Source organism: Mesocricetus auratus, unplaced genomic scaffold (genome assembly GCF_017639785.1).
Source record: "Mesocricetus auratus isolate SY011 unplaced genomic scaffold, BCM_Maur_2.0 Super-Scaffold_100057, whole genome shotgun sequence".
Lineage (NCBI taxonomy): Eukaryota > Metazoa > Chordata > Mammalia > Rodentia > Cricetidae > Mesocricetus > Mesocricetus auratus.
In genome coordinates, this window is record NW_024429233.1 from 4,595,218 (window position 1) to 4,614,693 (window position 19,476).

Below are 19,476 nucleotides of genomic sequence, written 5' to 3' on the forward strand. Positions count from 1 at the left end.
ATAGATCCATATCTATCACCATGCACAAAACTTAAAGCCAAATGAATCAAAGACTTCAACATAAATCCAGTCACACTGAACCTCTTACAAGAGTAATTGGGAAGTACCCTTGAACAAATTGGTACAGGAGCCTGATTCCTGAAAATAACATCAGTAGCACAGACACTGAGAATGACAATTAATAAATGGGGCTGACTGAAACTGAGAAGCTTCTGTAAGGCAAAGGACATAGTTAACAAGACAAAATAGCAGCCCACAAAATAGGAAAAGATATTCACCAATCCCACATCTGACAGAGGGCTGATTTTCAAAATATATTAAGAACTCAAGAAGGTAGTCACCAAAACACCAAATAATCCAAGTAAAAAGTGGGGTAAAGAACTAAATAGAGAATTCTCAATAGAGGAATCAAAAATGTCTGGAAGACACTTAAGAAAGTGTTCAACATCCTTAGCCATCAGGGAAATGCAAATCAAAATATCTCTGAGATACCATCTTACTCCTGTGAGAATGTCTAAAATCAAAAACACTAATGACAGTTTATGCTGGAGAGGATGTGAAGAAAGGGGAACAGTCCTCCACTGCTGGTGGGAGTGCAAAGTTTTAGAAATCAGTATGGCGGGTTCTCTGGAAAATGGGAACCAGTGTACCTCAAGAACCAGCAATTCCATTCTTAGGTATATACCAAAAAGATGCACATTTATACAACAAGGACATATGTGTAACTATGTTCATAGCGGCATTATTTGTAGTAGCCAGAACCCAATCGATGAATGGATGAAGTAAATGTGGTACATTTACACAATGGATTATTAGTTAGTGGGGGGGGGCGCCCGGCAATGGAATCTTGAAATTCTCAGGCAAATGGATGGGATTAGAAGAAACCATTCTGAGTAAGGCAACCCAGTCATAAAAAGTCAAACATGGTATGCACTCATTCATACATGGATTTTAGACATAGAGTAAAAGATGACCAGCCTACAATCCACACTGCCAGAGAAGGCATGGAACAAGGAGGAAACTGGAGAAGGGGAAAGGGATGAGATCTAAGCAAATTGGGAGCATGGGGGAGGGGAGAAGGAGATAGGAGAAAGAGAAGAGGCAAAGAAGAGGTGGGAGGAGGACATGGGGGAGCAGGAAGACTAAGTCAGGGGAATAATAGAAGAGAGCTAGAAAAGAGATACCATAATAGAGGGAGCCATTATAGGTTTAAAGAGAAATTTGGTATTAGGGAAATGTCCAGAGATCTATAAGGATGACACAAACTAACAATCTAAGTATTAGTGGAGAGGGTGCCTTAAATGCCCTTCCCTGATAATAAGATTGATGACTACCTTATATGTCATCCTAGAGCCTTCATCCAGTGGCTGATAGAAGCAGAAGCAGACATCCACAGCTAAACAGAGATGAACTCCTAGAATCTAGTTGCGAAGAGGGAGGAGTGATGAGCAAAGGGGTCAAGACCAGGCTGCAGAAACAGTTGACCTGTACAAGGGGGAGCTCATGGGCCCCAGACTGATAGCTGGGAAAACAGCATAGGACTGTTCCAGACCCCTTGAACATGGGTTTCAGTTGTGAGGTCTGGGAAATCTATGGGGCCTCTAGTAGTGGATTTTTATCCTTAGTATATGAATGGACTTAGGGAGCCCATTTAACACAGAGGGATGCTCTCTCAGCCTAGACACATGGGGCACGGCCTAGGCCCTGCTCCTAATGATATGACAGACTTTGAAGATCCCCCCAAGGAAGGCCCCACCCTGCCTGGGGAGTGGAAATGGGATGGGATAGGGCGTTTGTGAGGTGCATGGGAGGAGGGGAGTGAGAGGGGACTGGGATTGACATGTAAAACAAGCTTGTTTCTAATTTAAATTTTAAAAAAGGAAGAAAGAAAAACCAAAAACTTTACATTCAATCATTTGTCTATATGTGAGAGTGTACACTTGCCATACAATATGTGTGGACATCAGAGGTCAAGTACATAAGTGTTTGTTCTCTCGTTTAACCATACTGGTCTCAAAGATTGAACTCAAGCCCCTTTATCCACTGAGCTATATTGCTAACTCCTCAATTTCATCACTGTGTTTCAGTTTTAACTGCACACACTATTTATATAGTATTGATAGGTAGCTTAGATTTTTTAAAGGCAATTTTAAATTATATTTTCTTCATTTCCTTCAACATATTCATTTTTCATATGTAGACAAGACATTGGAAGGTAAGCATTAAATTCAGTTGGCAGAGTGTTTGCAGAGCACACACAAAGTCCTGGTTTCAAAAACCTAGGCAAGGTGGCACCCCTTTTAGAAGTTCAAGGTGATCCTCAACTACATAGTGAAGTTGAGGTTATCCTTGGCTTTATGAGATGTTGTTACATTAAAAGTTACTGCATAGCTTGTAACTTTATCTTAGGGTTACAACACTTGGCTGGTATATGTAAGACCTTGGATCTTATTCTTAGCAGAAAAAAGGGGGGAGGGAGAAGATACTGATTTGCTATGCTGATTGTGTAACCTGCTACTTTTAGACCATGCTTAAGAGCCTTTACGGTCACTGAAGTACAGGGTCATGTCACCTGAAAAATGAATTAATACCCATTTCTTTCCTAACTTGTATTCCTTGGTTTCTTTTACTTGCTTTTCTGCTCACGAAATCAATGTCTGTTTAAAAAAGACTGAACACCCCCTATTGTCCTTTATATTAAATGAAATGTTCTCACTTTGGGTTATTTTTTCCATCCTTCCTTCCTTTTCCTTCCTTTTTTCCTTCCTTTTCTTTTCCTCCCTCCCCCCCTTCTTCTCTCCCCCCTCTTTCTTCTTTCTGAGACACAATCTGCCTATGTAGTCCTGCCTGTAATGAAACTCACTATGTAGACCAGGCTGGCCTCAGAACTCACAGAGATCTTCCTGACTCACCACTGTGCCCAACATATTCATGTTTTAGCACTTTAATGAGTCATGCGTTCTACTGTAGCCAACACTCACTGCAAAAGTCAGCTTCCCTAACCAAACCGACACTGGTGTTAATCTATAGACACATGCATGAATAGTTAATCTGCAATCTGGCAGGCACATTAGGTCCACTTAGCAAAACATGAGCAATAGCCTCTTCAGCAAGACCTCTAACTATACCAGCCACATATATGACAATTTAGTTACTGAATTAGGTTATTAGAGTGATCATGTTATGGCTCAGTTGTCACTTTTGCTTGCTATTTTGCCATAACGACTGTGTTTCCAGAGTGCCATTTGTGCAGGTATAAGGATGGCTAGCCCTTTTTACTTTACATCCAGAGTCTTTTCAGTCAGCAAGCTTCATCTCTAGCCTCAATCTCTACCACTACTAAGTGTGAAAGACCCCGGCCCAGTCTACACACATAGGCAAGCTGAGGCTCATGGAAAATTCCTTTCCCCCACAGCTCAGCCGAATAGTCATTTTTTTTTTATCAGAAGGGAGCTCTGCCCAAGGACATGGGCTTTGGGTGTCTTCTGTGACCAGACGGCAAGCCCAGCAAGATTGGGCAAGCACAGAGACCTATTGTTCCTCAGATAGGGCCAAGGCCAAGACTTGAGTTCTGAGAGAAACCTCAATTGCCCTCGTTCTGAGCCCCGGCCTCATTTAAATTGCCCAATCAGGGACCTGTAACTAGGCTTCTCGCTTCTGTACTGTGCTTTTTGCTATAAAAGAACCCCTGAGTCCCCAGCTCGGGGCTCTCAGTTCCCGAGACTGAGATGCCCCGGGTACCCGTGTATTATCAATAAAGCCTCTTGCTGTTGCATCCAAGCTCGTGGTCTCGGTGTTCCTTGGGTTCGGGTCTCCCTCCCGTGAAAGTCCCCCACCTGGGGTCTTTCATTTGGTGCATTGGCCGGGAAACTGAGACCCCGCCCAGGGACCACCGACCCACTTCTGGGAGGTAAGAATTGTCTGGACTAAATTTCTGTTATTTCTGTTGTCTGGTGTCTGTCTATGCCTGTTCTCGCGCCTGCGTTTGTAGTATACAGCTGTATGCATTTGTATTTGCAGCTCCAGGAGACGTCCTGGTAGCGTTTGGAGTACTCAGTTGTTTGGGGTAGATATCAATCTGCCCCGTTTGTATTTGGAGTACTCATTTGTTTGGGGTAGATGTCAATCTGCCCCGTTTGGAGTTCTTAGGGACTCATTTGGGTTAGGGGTAGATGCCTAGGAATCTGCCCCGTTTGTTTGGGGAATCTGCCCCGTTTGTATCTGGGAGTCCTTAAGGACTCGGTTGTTTGGGGTAGATGCCTAGGAATCTGCCCCGTCTGTTTGGGGAAGTCCCACTGGCCGAGGGATTTTCCATCCTGGTAGGGGACGAGGATGGGAGCACAAGGCCCCCGTCCCCGATCTGAATTTGCTTTTGACTTTCGTCAAAGCCACGCAGCGAAAATCTGTTTGTTTTTGTTTCTTATCTGTTCGTCCGTCTTAGTGTCGTTTGTCATCGCTCTCGAGAAAATGGGCCAGACAGTTACCACTCTGCTTAGCCTGACCCTTTCACATTGGCAACAGGTCCAGGAATACGCTCACAACCGGTCTGTCGATGCGCGCAAGAAGCAATGGATCACCTTTTGCTCTTCTGAATGGCCAACTTTTGATGTTGGCTGGCCACGAGATGGCACCTTTAACTCTCAAATTATCTTCCAGGTGAAGGAGAAAGTCATGGATCCTGGACCCCAGGGCCACCCGGACCAAGTACCCTATATAGTTACCTGGGAAGTGCTGGTCTATGACCCTCCCTCCCCCTCCTCTTCCCTAACCCCCGCCACCGCCGCCGCAGCTGCAGGCACCGCTCGGGCTGCGGCTCATTTCCGGTTCACGTTCAGCGTCCCGGCCGCTGCGGGAAGGGCGCCCTGAGTGTGACGGCGCGACCGGCGGTGGTGCGAGGGGAGCTTCGTCTGCCTCCCTGGTGGTCTAATGGTTAGGATTCGGCGCTCTCCCCGCCGCGGCCCGCGGTGGACTGGGTACGGACAGAGAGCGGCCGCCACGCCCTCGCCCCGCTCCCCGGCGGCTGCTCCGGCTCTTCCGGGCGGCGCTGAGCCTCAGCCCGCTCCGGTCAACCGCCCTGCCTCCCCGTACGGGCCCCGATGGCCAGTTGCATTACTGGCCGTTCTCTGCCTCAGATCTTTATAACTGGAAAAATAATAACCCTTCCTTTTCAGCAGACCCCGTGAGACTGACTGATCTATTAGAATCGGTTCTCACTACAGCGGGTCCTTCTTGAAGCCCGGAAGAATGTTCCTGGGACAAATGGACAACCTACGCAGCTTCCAAATGAAATTGATGCTGCTTTTCCCCTCGATCGCCCAGACTGGGACTTCACCACTGAGGCAGGTAGGACCCATCTATGTCTTTATTGCCAGTTGCTTGTAGCGAGTCTCCAAGAGACGGGTAAGCAATCTACAAATTTGGCCCAGGTAAGACAGAGAGTTCAGAAGGCAGAGGAATCGCCAGCCGCATTTTTTAGAAAGACTTAAGGAAGCTTACAGAATGTATACCCCATATGACAGGGGTATACACTACCAGATGTATTGAGGGAGGCAGAACGCATTTTTAATAAAAGAGAGAGAGAGAAAAGATGGAGACAGAAGAGCAGAGACAGGATAGGTAGAGAGAGGGACAAGAGGCGTAACAGAGAAATGACTAAACTGTTGGCCACAGTAGTCGCAGAGCAGAGACAGGATAGGTAGAGAGAGGGACAAAGGGGGCCATCGGCGGGAGGCAGTATCGATGGACCACGGACCGCCAGCTCCACCTAGCGACCGGTAAGGTGATGCACTCCTTTTTACATGTTCCTGACTGTCCATACCCCCTCCTGGGTCGAGACCTCCTAACGAAGTTAAAGGCTCGAGTACATTTCAAGAAAGCCAACATAAGAGTCACGGGGCCAGAAGGGGCCCCACTCACGGTGCTGACCATAGCCTTAGAAGAGGAATATAGAATACATGAGCCCAAGGATGACTCTTTTAAGGTAGAGGACCGCTGGCTGACCGACTTTCCCCAGTCCTGGGCAGAGACTGGAGGCATGGGACTAGCCCTCCAGCAGGCTCCCATCATAGTCCATTTAAAGGCATCTGCTCTCCCGGCCTCAATTAAACAATATCCTATGTCCCGGGAGGCCCGCGATGGGATCAAGCCTCACATTAGGAGGCTACTGGAGCAGGGCATTCTAACTCCCTGCCGGTCCCCCTGGAACACTCCCCTGCTGCCAGTCAAAAAGCCCAGAACCAATGACTATAGGCCGGTCCAGGACCTCCGGGAAGTCAATAAGCGGGTTGAGGACATACACCCCACGGTCCCCAATCCCTATAACCTCCTGAGTGGACTGCCACCTGACTATGTTTGGTACTCAGTCCTGGATTTAAAGGATGCCTTCTTCTGCCTGCGGTTACACAAAGACAGTCAGCCACTGTTTGCCTTTGAATGGCAGGATGCAGACCTGGGAATCTCGGGACAACTTAGACTGGGGGGAGAGCCAGAAAAAAAAAAGCCTTCATGGACATCAAAAAGGCTCTGCTCTGCTCCCCAGCTCTGGGGTTACCTGATCTGACTAAACCCTTTGACTTATTCGTGGCTGAGCAAGAGGGTTATGCGAAGGGGGTCCTAACTCAAAAACTTGGGCCCTGGAGACGACCGGTCGCCTACCTATCTAAGAGATTAGATCCCGTAGCGTCAGGATGGCCCCCATGTCTCCGCATGATCGCCGCCACCACAGTTCTCATAAAGGACTCTCACAAATTGACTTTGGGGCAGCCTTTGACTATTTATGCCCCCCATGCTATGGTTATCAGACAGCCACCGGGCCGCTGGCTCACCAATGCCAGGATGACTCATTACCAGACTTTGTTGCTGGACAAGGACCGAATTCACTCCGGGGCTCCGGTGACCCTAGACCCCGCCTCGCTACTTCCCCCTTCCTGGGGAAGCAGAGACTCATGACTGCTTGCAGGTCCTGGCTGAGGTCCATGGGACGAGAGCTGACCTCACGGATCAACCCCTTCCCAACCCTGACCTTGTCTGGTTCACGGACGGAAGCAGCTTTGTACATCAAGGGGAGCGGGAGGCCGGTGCTGCAGTGACAACTGAGTCAGAAACAATTTGGGCCGAGGCCTTGCCGCCAGGAACATCAGCCCAACGAGCAGAACTGATTGCCTTAACACAGGCCCTGAGACTGGCAGAAGGTAAGAAACTCACTGTTTACACAGACAGCCGCTATGCTTTTGCCACCGCTCACATCCATGGTGAAATTTATAGGCGAAGGGGGCTATTGACCTCAGAGGGCAGAGACATTAAAAATAAAAAGGAAATCCTGGCCCTCTTAGAGGCTCTGCACCTCCCAACCGCCCTCAGTATCATATATTGCCCAGGGCATCAGAAAGGCGAGAGCCCAGTTGCCCGGGGAAACCGGAGGGCAGACCTGGCCGCCCGGGAGGCTGCCCTGGCCTTGGAAAGCAGCAGTCACCTCCTTCAGGCAGCTGTAGTCCCTGTAACTAATGAGGCTTCCGAGAAGACCTCCCCGTCTTGGGACTATGAGATAAAAGACATCAAGGCCATGAAAAGACTGGGGGCGACCCGAGTACATGATGGTCTCTGGACCTATCAAGGAAAAACTGCCCTTCCCCGCCTAATGACTAGATATCTGGTTAACAGCCTACACAAACTCACTCATTTGAGCTCCAGGAAAATGCGAGAACTATTAGCCCGGGAAGAAAATACTCGCCACCTGTTGGGAATAGAAGAAATAATAAAACAAGTGACTGAGCAATGTGACGCCTGCGCCCGCGTCAATATGACCAGGCTAAAGCTACCCATGGTGACTCGAGCTCGGGGGCACCGGCCTGGGATGCACTGGGAAATAGATTTCACAGACCTCATGGTTTTTGTTGACACCTTCTCGGGATGGACTGAAGCCTACCCCACCAAGCACGAGACGACGAAGGTGGTCACCAAGAAACTTCTTGAAGAAATCTTCCCCCGTTACGGAATGCCACAGGTATTGGGGACAGACAACGGGCCTGCCTTTGTTTCTCAGGTAAGTCAGTCTGTGGCCACCTTGTTGGGGATTAATTGGAAATTGCATTGTGCTTACTGACCCCAAAGCTCAGGACAGGTAGAGCAAATGAATAGAACCATTGAGGAGACTCTAACTAAATTATCGCTTGTAGCTGGCACTAAAGACTGGGTCCTCTTGCTCCCCCTTGCCCTCTATCGTGCCCGGAATACACCGGGCCCCCATGGCCTCACCCCTTTTGAGATTTTACATGGAACCACCATTCCCTTTGTTCAGTTCTTTGACCAAGATATTTCTGACTATGCCAATTCCTCCTCTCTTCAAGCTCACCTGCAGGCACTCCAGCTGGTCCAGCAGGAAGTCTGGAAGCCCCTGGCCCAAGCCTACCGAGACCAGAGGAGACACCCTATCGTCCCCCACTCCTATTACGTGGGAGACAGCGTTTGGGTCCGACGCCACCAGGCTAAGAACCTTGAACCCCGCTGGAAGGGACCATACACGGTCCTGTTGACCACCCCTACTGCTCTCAAGGTGGATGGGATTGCTGCTTGGATACACGTCTCGCTTGTGAAAGCTGCCTCCCCTGAGGATCCGGACCCAGGATGCAGGGCCCAACGCACTCAAAATCTTCTAAAGATAAGACTCTCCCGAGTTGTTTGATTGCTTTTTTATGCTTCATGCTTACCTTTCCCCTTATTGAGGGAAGTCCTCACTGAGTATTCAATATTACTTGGGTGATAACCAATCTGGGGACGGGATATACTGCAAACCTGAGTTCCCAACTTGGGGCTCTGACAGACACCTTCCCCACCCTATATTTTGATCTATGTGATCTGGTGGGGGAAGATTGGGACCCCTGATCATTATACTTTTGGTTCTGATGTTTGGGCCATACATCTTAAACAGACTGACCCAGTTCATAAAAGAAAGGATACAATCACTGGTCTTGACTCAACAATACCAGCAGCTAAAGCAAAGGGATCTCGAGATGGCAGAAACCCTTGAATGAAAGATTCCATTCAGTTACAAGAGCAATGGGGGAATGAAAGACCCCGGCCCAGTCTACACACATAGGCAAGCTGAGGCTCATGGAAAATTCCTTTCCCCCACAGCTCAGCCAAATAGTCATTTTTTTATCAGAAGGGAGCTCTGCCCAAGGACATGGGCTTTGGGTGTCTTCTGTGACCAGATGGCCAGCCCAGCAAGATTGGGCAAGCACAGAGACCTATTGTTCCTCAGATAGGGCCAAGGCCGAGACTTGAGTTCTGAGAGAAACCTCAATTGCCCTCGTTCTGAGCCCCAGCCTCATTTAAATTGCCCAATCAGGGACCTGTAACTAGGCTTCTCGCTTCTGTACTGCGCTTTTTGCTATAAAAGAACCCCTGAGTCCCCAGCTCGGGGCTCTCAGTTCCTGAGACTGAGATGCCCCGGGTACCCGTGTATTATCAATAAAGCCTCTTGCTGTTGCATCCAAGCTCGTGGTCTCGGTGTTCCTTGGGTTCGGGTCTCCCTCCCGTGAAAGTCCCCCGCCTGGGGTCTTTCAAGTGAAGAGAAAGCAAATTGCAGTAACAGCACTGCTACCAGAAAAAAAGACATAAACATAGAATAAATATAAAAACAAATTAGAGCCTGCAAGATGACCCAAAGGATAAAGGAGCTTACTGCCAGTATACTGATCTGAATTCTATCCTCAATACCCAAATGGTAGGGGAACCAACCCCGACAAGTTGTCCTCTGGCCTCCACAATAGTGTGCCATAATGTATAGAGGGACACACACATGCACACACGAGGGACACACACACACACACACACACACACGCACACACGCACACGCACGCATGCACACACGCACACTAAACGTAAACAAATAAACGAATTTAATAAATAAAAATTAAAAAAATGTACACCAAAGAACATGTGAGTAAAATTTCAGGTAACAATTAATATTATGCTAGGTGTAGCAGCACACACCTTTATGAAACAAAAACAGGCAAATATTTGTAAGCAAGGCCAGTCTGGTCTACATAATGAGTTCCAGGACAGCCAAGGCTACATAGACAAAACCTGTCTCAAAAAGCAAAGTAATAATAATGGTAACAATAATAGTAACCATACTTAGATAATTAAAAGTAAACAAGAGCAGAGCAAGCAAACTGGAAAACAGGTGTGGTGATTTAAGTAGGACTGGTTCCCAAAGACTCATGTATTTGAATGCTTGGCCCATGGGGGTGGCACTATTAGAAGGTGTGGCCTTTTTGGAGTAGATATGACCTTGTTGGAGGAAGTTTGTTACTGTGGATGTGAGCTTTGAGGTCTCATATGCTCAAACTATGCCCAGTGTAGCAGAGTCTCCTTCTGTTGCCTGTAGATTAAGACAGAACTTTGAGCTCCTTGTCCTGCACCATGTCCACCTGCATGTCACCATGCTTCTTCCCATGACAACAGTGGCAGCCCCTGTTAATGTTTTCCTTTGTAAGAGTTGCCAAAGTCATGGTGCCTTTTCACAGCAATTCAACCCAAACTAAGACAAAAGGGTTAAATAAAAGGAAAATAAAAACAAAAATAGAAAAAAGAAAGGAATACATGAGAGGAGAAGAGAAAAACAGATGAGATAATGGATCTGGTGACAACATAAAAAAATACAAGGCTAAATAAGCCTGTAAGGAAGAATAAAATTATACACACAAAATAACTGAATAAAAAAGGAAATAAAGTAAAAACACTAGCTATGAAGTAAAGAGGTTGGAACCAATGAAGGATGGTCATTATCAGTGTGTTGAGAGAGTCTAATGTAAATCAGTCCTCTGTTCTCCCCTTATCAGATAGTGCTGTATGTTGACTAATTGCTATCCTCATCAGTTATGTGCCAGTAATACGGCAGCATTCATTTAAAAACTTGCATGTTTCCAGGTAAGGGAAACACACATGAGAAACAACCAAAACCTGGTGGTGGGTCGATATGGCTAATTCTTTCCAGAAATTGCAAAAATCGAGTCTTGTCAGGGCTCGATAGGTGGTGAAAAGCATTCAACATAACCAACACGATGAACTATCCTCTTGCTGACCTCCCTCGTTCAGTATGCATTCACCCACCTGGAAGGCTCTGGATAGAGGCTTCCACTATAGTCCATGGCTCAAATTCATGCTCCAACTTGAAGATCAACTCAGGTTTGGTCATGCAGTATCCTGAAGTGGGAAATAATAAACAAATTTTGCATAAGTGTTAGGTTCAGTCCATTAACAAAAGACAACAGATCTGATCACTGAATCAGAAACTTTCATTAGGACATTAGAGGGTTTACACAAACATTCTTCACTGACTGGAATATCACCTTAAATCAGCATAACGGTTTCCAGAAAAAAGAAACAGAGGAGAATAAAAGAGAAACACAAAAAATTTAAACAAAAAAAAGATATTTGTGATGGTTTGGAAGAAAATGGCCCCCAAAAGAACTGGCACTATTAGGAGGTATGGCCTTGTTGGAAGAAGTGTGTCATTGCAGGGACAGGCTTTGAGATCTCTTTTGTTCAAGCTTCCTTCAGTGTGACTGTCAGTCTCATTTCCTCCAGCACCATGTCTGCCTGCATGCTGCCATGCTCCCTATCTTGATAGGGACTGAACCTCTGAAACTATAAGCAAGGACCCTCAATTAAATGTTCTCCTTTGTAAGAGTTGCCATGGCCATGATGTCTCTTCACAGCAATCGTAACTCTAAGAAAGTACTTAAAATGAGTTATACAGGAGAGAATAATCATAAAAACAACCAGCCAAGGAACTGAGGAGATAGCTCAGTGGTTAAGAATACTTGATACTTGTACAGACCCGGGTTCAGTTCCAGCACCAATATTGGGTGGCACATACCCACTTATAACTCTAGTTTCAGGAAATCTAACACTCTCTTCTAACTTCTGCAGGTACTGCATACACACATCATAAATAAAAATGAATTTTAAAAAATTCTTTAAATAAACTAAACTACTGGGTATGGTTAAGCAAATATTTAATTCCAGCATTTGCAAGACAGAGGCAGGCAGGTCATGTTGAGTTAAAGATCAATCTGGAAAAAAAAGCAGTCTGGTTTGTAATGAGTCCTAGGCCAGTCAGGGCCATATAGTGAAACACTTTCTCAAATCAATAAATTAGATATCCCAGGCAAATTTTTAAAAATTGAAAGAATATAAGGATAATTTAAAACACATCACTGAAAAGCAAATATTCCTTCCATGTGTATTGTATAAAAAAGACAAGGCCATCAAAAAATTATCAGGAAATATAAGGCATACATCAACAAATGACTGTGTCACATATACAGGAAAAATAGCAAGATGAAGAGAATTCTAAACACTTTAAGAAGAAAGCCAAATTTGCATATACAATAACACACACTAGAGGTACAGCCATGCATTTTAGCTGTCAACATATTCACCAGCATTACAATGACTTCAAAGCCACGTATTGACCCAGCAACCAAATCTCAGGTACAGTAATCCCAATGAACAGAGGCACAAAGAAATCAACATAGCACATAAAGTAATTAGAAACTATGGTCATGTGTGAGTCATACTAGGAATGCAGCACTCACTACATGGAAATTTGAAACTCTTATATCCATGTACTACATAATATACAGCAGTATTTCAAGATACAGTGGCATCTGACATTAGTCACAGAAGTCAGGAGTCAGGGCACACAGATTTCTGTGAGTTCCAGAGCAAACAGATTTGCAGAGTGAGACCCTGTCACAACAAAAACAGTCATATGAATACAGTGGATGCATAAAAGGTATTTTTATCTTCCGGTGAAAAAGACCTCAGTAAACCATGACTATATATAACAAACCCACTTCCCACAGCTAGGGCAGTGGATCATGCCTGAGATGATTTTCTCTTGGAACACAGCAAGATACGCTCTTTCATCACTCTTAGTTTATGAAGACATATAAACCTGATAAGGTAAAGAAACAACATCCAAAGGAGAAAGGGGAATGGAAAAGCGAGGCTATCTATAAATGATGCTATAAAGAGAAAACACTAGACCCTACACAGAATGTTTGATGACATAACATGTGACAAAACAATACGTCACACATCAAACTTTACACCTTCTTTGTTCAACAAGAACAAATTTGCTGAGAAATTCAGAAAAATCCCCTTAAAGAGGGCCACTCAGCACTAAGCATGGTAGTGCATGCATTTAATCCCAGTACTCAGAGTCAGAGCAAGTCACATTTCTATGAGTTTGAGACCAGCCTGGTCTATACATCAAGTTCCAGACCAGCCAAGTGCAACCCTGTCTAAAAAAACAATAAACAAACAAAAAACAGAAAGCAAAGAAAAAAGAAAAGGTTCAATACTGGGGCTGGGGAGATGTTTCCGTGGCTAAGAGGACTTATTGCTCTTCCACAGGATGTGGGTTCAATTCCCAGCACCTGCATGATGGCACACAGCCATCGTTAACTTCAGTTTTGGAGGATCCAACACCCACTTTTGGCCTCCCAGAGAATCAGGCTTACATGTGGTATATAGATACACAAGCATACAAAACTCATAAGCATTACAAAATAGATTTTATTTAAGATGGTGGCAGCTGCCAGGACGTTTGGAGCCAAGGATCAGCTCCAAAGAGCCTGAGAGACCCATGAAGACTGAGGGCAGACTTGCAGCAGAGGACTCTGAAGAGCCCACAGCATCTCCTGATGACAACAAAAAGGCAGATATTATGTGAGATGCTTTTGTAAAGTGGTCTCATGAAACTAGAAAGAAAAGATGGTGGAGCAGAGACACATGATGAAGAATGCCAAAAGTAGAGATGAGAGATGTAGAGTGAAGGGAATGGCATGGGAGTGTGGCCCCAGTAGACAAGGAACTGTTGCGCTGATTAGGGCTCATCCTCTGCCCACTGTTGCAGTGCACTGGGGAGCATTGCTGAGTAGTGCTGGCAGGTTAGTATGCAGCAGCCTGGAGCTTTCACAGGCTGTGCTTCCAAACTCACTGCCCAGACACACAACTGCCTGGACTGAGCAATGATAGGATATTCAAGATGAAGAATGGTTCATTTTCTGGAATGAGCCTCCTTGAAAGGCCTCTATGGTCTATGCTGCCAAGATTTTACATGTAATTTTCAGCATTGCTGAAAATAAGTCCAAACAAACAAACATTAGAAGTATTGAACCTTTAAAAGTTTTCTTCCAGATTTATTTCATTCTGTGTGTATGAGGATTTGGCAGCACAAACCATGGAGCTCTTTCAAGGAGCCTGCATGATTGTATATGCACTAAATGCATGCCTAGTGCCCATATGGATCACAAGAGGGTATCAGATACCCTGGAACTGAAGTTAGAGATCATTGGAAGACACCATGTGGCTGCTGGGAACCAACTTGAATACTTAGTGAGAGCGACAAATGTTCTTACATGAACTGAGATCTTGAGCATGGTTTGAGCATATATGAGACATCACAGCCTGCAACCACACTGACACACTTCGTCCAACAAGGCCATACCCACTCCAACAAAGCCACACATCCTAATAGTGCCACTCCCTCTGAGCTTATAGGGGGCAATTACATTCAAAGGGCCACAGCAGTGTTTTAATATATGTGAAAAAGGACAAACAGAAGCAAAAGTCAAAAGGATTACATGAATCTCAAAATCACCTCTGTAGAAAAGTAGGCAACTAATAAAAGAAATCAACCTACAGGGTGATAAACTACTTTAGCAAACTATTCATTTAACAAGACATTCATTTACAGAATAATGACCTTTAACACCTAAAGTGAAGAAACAGTCAATATGCTTAAAAGTAGGCAAATGTCTTGAAGAGATACTTTTCAAATACAGATAGTTGACAAATATATAAAAAAAGTTCTGTGCACCAGTTATCATGAAAATATCAATCACAACCACAAGGAGGTGTTGCTTCTCTCATCTTAGCATGGTCACTTAAGATGCACAGTTACAAATGTGAAAAGATCCCATAAAATGGTGATATTAATACAACCTAGTACAGATAATATGAAACACAATATAATGTAGTCTCAAAAAACTAAACGGAACTACAGCATGATGCTACTATTGCACTGTTGGATGAACATTCAAGGGAAGTAAGAACTATGCAGAGAAATCTGTAGCTATCCATGTGTTACAATGTCATTCACAAAAGCCAAGGTGAGTATCCATCAATGGAGGAAACTGGAGAACATATGGCACATAGACTTAACTAAGGCTGCAGGAATGAATGAAAATTCTTATAGTGACATGGACATCACTGGAGGGTGTTACTGAATCTATCATGCTGCTATTTCCTCTTAGCTTAAAGCCAATCAACCGTGGGGACTTGTAGCAGACACTGGCCCATGGTCATGACAACAGAGGAGTATACAGCAGATCTCTGGGTCTAGGTTGATGATAATATAATGAGTCTCTTGAAATTCACACATAGGGTTGTTATAAATCCAACTAATATTCCATTCAGGACTGGCTTTCAGCCAACTATGTGGCACAAGTAGATATAATCTGAGTATGGTTGGGACTGTTTGGTGGTACAACTGACTAAATGCCCTGGTTCTCTAAGAATCCTATTAATTTCATTTATTCTCTATGCTGGAATTGATGGAATCTTTCTTTGGGCTTATCTACTCACTTCATAGTTGTGAATAGATGTTTCTTTACTGTAGTAGAAATCTAGTAGAGTCATTGTTATCTAGGCTAAACATTAGAATAAAATAATTGCTTTTAACGGTATTTACAGTAAACATCAAAATGAAGTAGTTGTTTGCTGGAGGTATTTAGACCTTGGAGAAATCACTGTAGAAAACTGTTGGGGGTATTTTGACCATACTCTGAACCCCAATTCATTAATTAAATAAAATCAACCTTGAATTTGCACTGATTAAATTAAATTAACTGCTGTGGAATAATTCTTTTGTACACTGTAAAGATTGGTCACTCAAATTGGTTTAAAAAAAGCTGACTGGCTGGTAGCCAGGGAGGAAGAATAGACAGGACAACCAAACTATGGACACTGGAAAAAAGGGTAAAGTCAAAGAAGTCATTAGCTAGATGGAGAGGAAGCAAGACATGCCAGAGAGGTAAATGTCAGGAGCCTCGGAGCAGCACATAGATTAACAGAAATGAGTTAATTTAAGTTTTAAGAGCTAGTTAGTGATAACCCTGAGCTACTGGTTGAGTGGTTATTTGGGAGCGGGTGGTTGGAACAGGAAAACTCTGCCTACAATTAACCCTGGGTCAGGAGGCTGAGTTAGCAACTAGTTGACAGAAAATAATCATAGCGCATCAGAGGGCATCTGAGAGAGACACAAGAAGTAGTTGGGTAGAATTTGGAGTGGTGCAGGCTTATCTGGTTTGGTCAAGCAGAAGCAGGAGTCTTTCAGAGATGCCAGCAAGGAGAGGTTAGCTTTTCGCTACTGAGCCTCTCTCTGAGCTTACAGGTTTTCAACCCAGGCTTTTAATCTCTGAGTCTCATTTATAAACAGAATGATTGATTTAGTTAAAGCTACCTTTAGTGGCAGCAACAGAGCTGGTGCCTTCAGGAACAGAATTCCTTCCAGGCTACAGCCTGAGCTGTCAGGCCACTGCTAGAGAAGCAGGCTAGTAACTGTAGAGTTGCAATTACTGGCTGAAATAAAACAACAGAAAATGGTGACTGCTTTTCTGAAGGAGCTTTACAGCCTTCGTATGACTTTAGTCACAAGATGGTTCTGACACACCTTGAATGTCTTGCATTTGATCCCAGCATGTGGTTGTTTGAATAGATATGGCCTCCACAGACTCATGTGTTTGAATGCTAGGCCCATAAAAAGTGACATTAGGAAATGTGGCCTTGTTGGAGGAAATGTGTCATTGTAGGGGTTGGCTTTGAGGTCTCCAATGCCCAAGTCACACTCAGTGCATGATACAGTCTCCTTCTGCTGCCTGCAGATCAAGATGTAGAACTCTCACTCCTTCTCCAGCATGATGTCTACCCACATGTGGCCATACTCCCAGCTGCCATGCTCCCTACCATGATGACAATGTACTAAACCTCTGAAACTGTAAGCCAACTACAATTAAATGACCATGGTCATGGTGTCTCTTCACAGTAATAAAACCCTAAGACGCAGCACTTGAGAGGCAGAGGCAGGTTGACCTCTGAGTTTAAGGCTACCCTTTTCTACAGAGCAAGATGCAAGTTCCAGGATAGCCAGTATGACACAGAAAAAGCCTGTCTTGAAAAACTAAAAAAAAGAGAAAAAGATAGAAAGAAAAAAGAGTCAGTAATAATTATCAACCAAGAATTTAATCCCTATAGGGCAGACTTACCCAAGAACATGAGACTGCTATAGTTCTCTAGCATCACATCCCTGTAGAGTGACCTCTGAGCAGCATCAAGAGCATGCCACTCATCCCAGGTGAAATCCAAAGAGATGTCCTCAAATGATACAGAACCCTGCAATGATACATTTCTTTTAAATGCTAAGTACTTAGCTTTGGGAACATAAAATCAGCAATTTACTATACTCTGTATGTTGTTTCCTCTGAAGGCTTGACAGGATGTGGAACCATGGGAGGGAACCTCAGTGACAAACTGTGTGGATTAAGTTGACATTCCCATTTTTGTTTTGTTTTCAAGTAGTCTGCCTGAGGTGAAAGGACCTGTTCACTATGGCTATATTATTTTAAGGGTGGGATTCTGAATTTTAAGAAAAGGAGAGAGGGAGTTAAGCATGCAAATATTCTGTGTTCCCTGTACTGTGATTATGGATCCAACATGACCAGCTATGTCAAGTTCCTGTCCCTGTAACTTCCCTGCATCAATGGACTATGCTCATAAACCCCTTTCTAAATTGCCTTTTTCAGGAAGAAACTAAGTGTCTTATAGAAGGTATTGCTTGAGTTGTATCATGGAATAAAATTAACATAAGTATCTTATCTGTGTTAATGCAGGGATTCAAGAATTTTTAAAAGTGTTTTCTAAGCAGTTATACTACAAACAAAATCACGCCCATCCTGAAGCCACTCCAGGGCCATTAAATCTGCCCATGTATTGAATGTCTTCAGCTCAGGTGACTTGAAGGAATACAGGTTGCCCCCTCCCCCCCATTGCAAGCTCTAGGAATAAAGGGATCTGGACACATGCAAATACCCCTGGATTCCAGAAAAACAAATGGTTTTAAATAGGCATGTAACCATGTCCATGGGCTGAAATCCCCAGGAGTAATTTTGAAAGGAACTTCCTGCTTATTCAACACAGCTGTAGAAATGGGTATGCATGCCTTTAATTCCAGTACTCTACTCAGGGAACGTAGAGGCAGGCAGTTCTCTGTGGGTTCTAGGCCAGCATGGTCTATGAAGAGAGATTCTATTTCAAAAACAAAACAAAAAACAGAGTACAAGTTTTTGAAAGGAAAAGGGTATGGCTAAGGGCAAACCCTCCTACGCTGTTGTAAAACATCTTTAATTATGTAGCACTGTTCTCAGTCTTGGTCAGAGAAGCTTGGTCACAGTCTGCAACACTTAATATAGACACTTGTAACTGATTAGAATGCTGAGAATAAGTGATTGTTGACTGCTCAGCAGTGTATGGCACACCTATTCTCATCCCCTCCAAGGCTCAGGGAACACCACTGAAGAGGGCATGAGAAGCAGTGTAAGGATTCAGGGATTATGCTGGCCTGACCCTGTCACCTGGCAGAATGCACTCAGGCAGTGCTCTGGTCAGCCCATGGTTCCTTGGGTACTAGTCTACATGCAGGTGCAAAGGACCCCCTAAAAGAAAGACCTCTACCCACTTATGCCCTTTTCCACTCCTCTTTACTGCAGACAAGACTTTTCCTGTCTTCCTCTTCTCTTCTGTCCTCTCTCTCTGTCTCTGTGTCTCTTTACCTCTTTTCTCTTTCCTTCCCCCTTCCCTCCCCTTTCTAATAAAACTTCTCACTTAAGCTTTGTCTGCCTGGCATGTTTGTCCCTCCACCTTCACCTGACATGCAATCCACTAAGATCGCCCTCATGCTTTTTTTTTTTCCGAGACAGGGTAGAAACTGTATTGTTTTGGAGGCTGTCCTGGAACTCTCTCTGTAGATCAGGCTGGCCTTGAACTGAGAGATCTGCCTGCCTCTGTCTCTGTGCTGGGATTAAAGCCCCCTCACGCTTTATCATAACAAGCAGTTCTGGGTATTGCACCCAGGAACTCACAGCTGCAGTGCCTACTTGCACATCAACAGTGAATGCAAGATAGGCAATAAGGCCTCATCATTCTCAGTGGAGCTTTAGGCAGTTAATAAATGTTTGAGGAGGGGATGTCATATTTCTCATTGGTGTGGTCACCAAATAAACCCTCCCTATTCAAAAACATCCTAATAAAATGTAGTAGACATCCAGACATAGCCATTTTATAAAATAACAGGTAAATTCTTTAAAATAAATTGCACAGGGGTGAAGTGCAACAATCAAAAGC

The 19,476-nt window shown here is 44.5% G+C and overlaps 1 protein-coding gene across 1 annotated transcript in view; it reads right to left on the bottom strand.

Moving 5' to 3' along the window:
• Positions 1–19,476, bottom strand: part of LOC101830115 (zinc finger protein 809-like) — a 32,895-nt gene that overhangs the window by 7,574 nt on the left and 5,845 nt on the right. The window contains exons 3-4 of the mRNA XM_013124521.3: positions 17,343–17,469; positions 11,116–11,208 (exon numbers count right to left, since the gene is read on the bottom strand). Coding sequence (XP_012979975.2) covers positions 11,116–11,208; positions 17,343–17,376 — 127 coding nt within the window. The 5' untranslated portion in view covers positions 17,377–17,469. The remainder of the gene's footprint in view (positions 1–11,115; positions 11,209–17,342; positions 17,470–19,476) is intronic.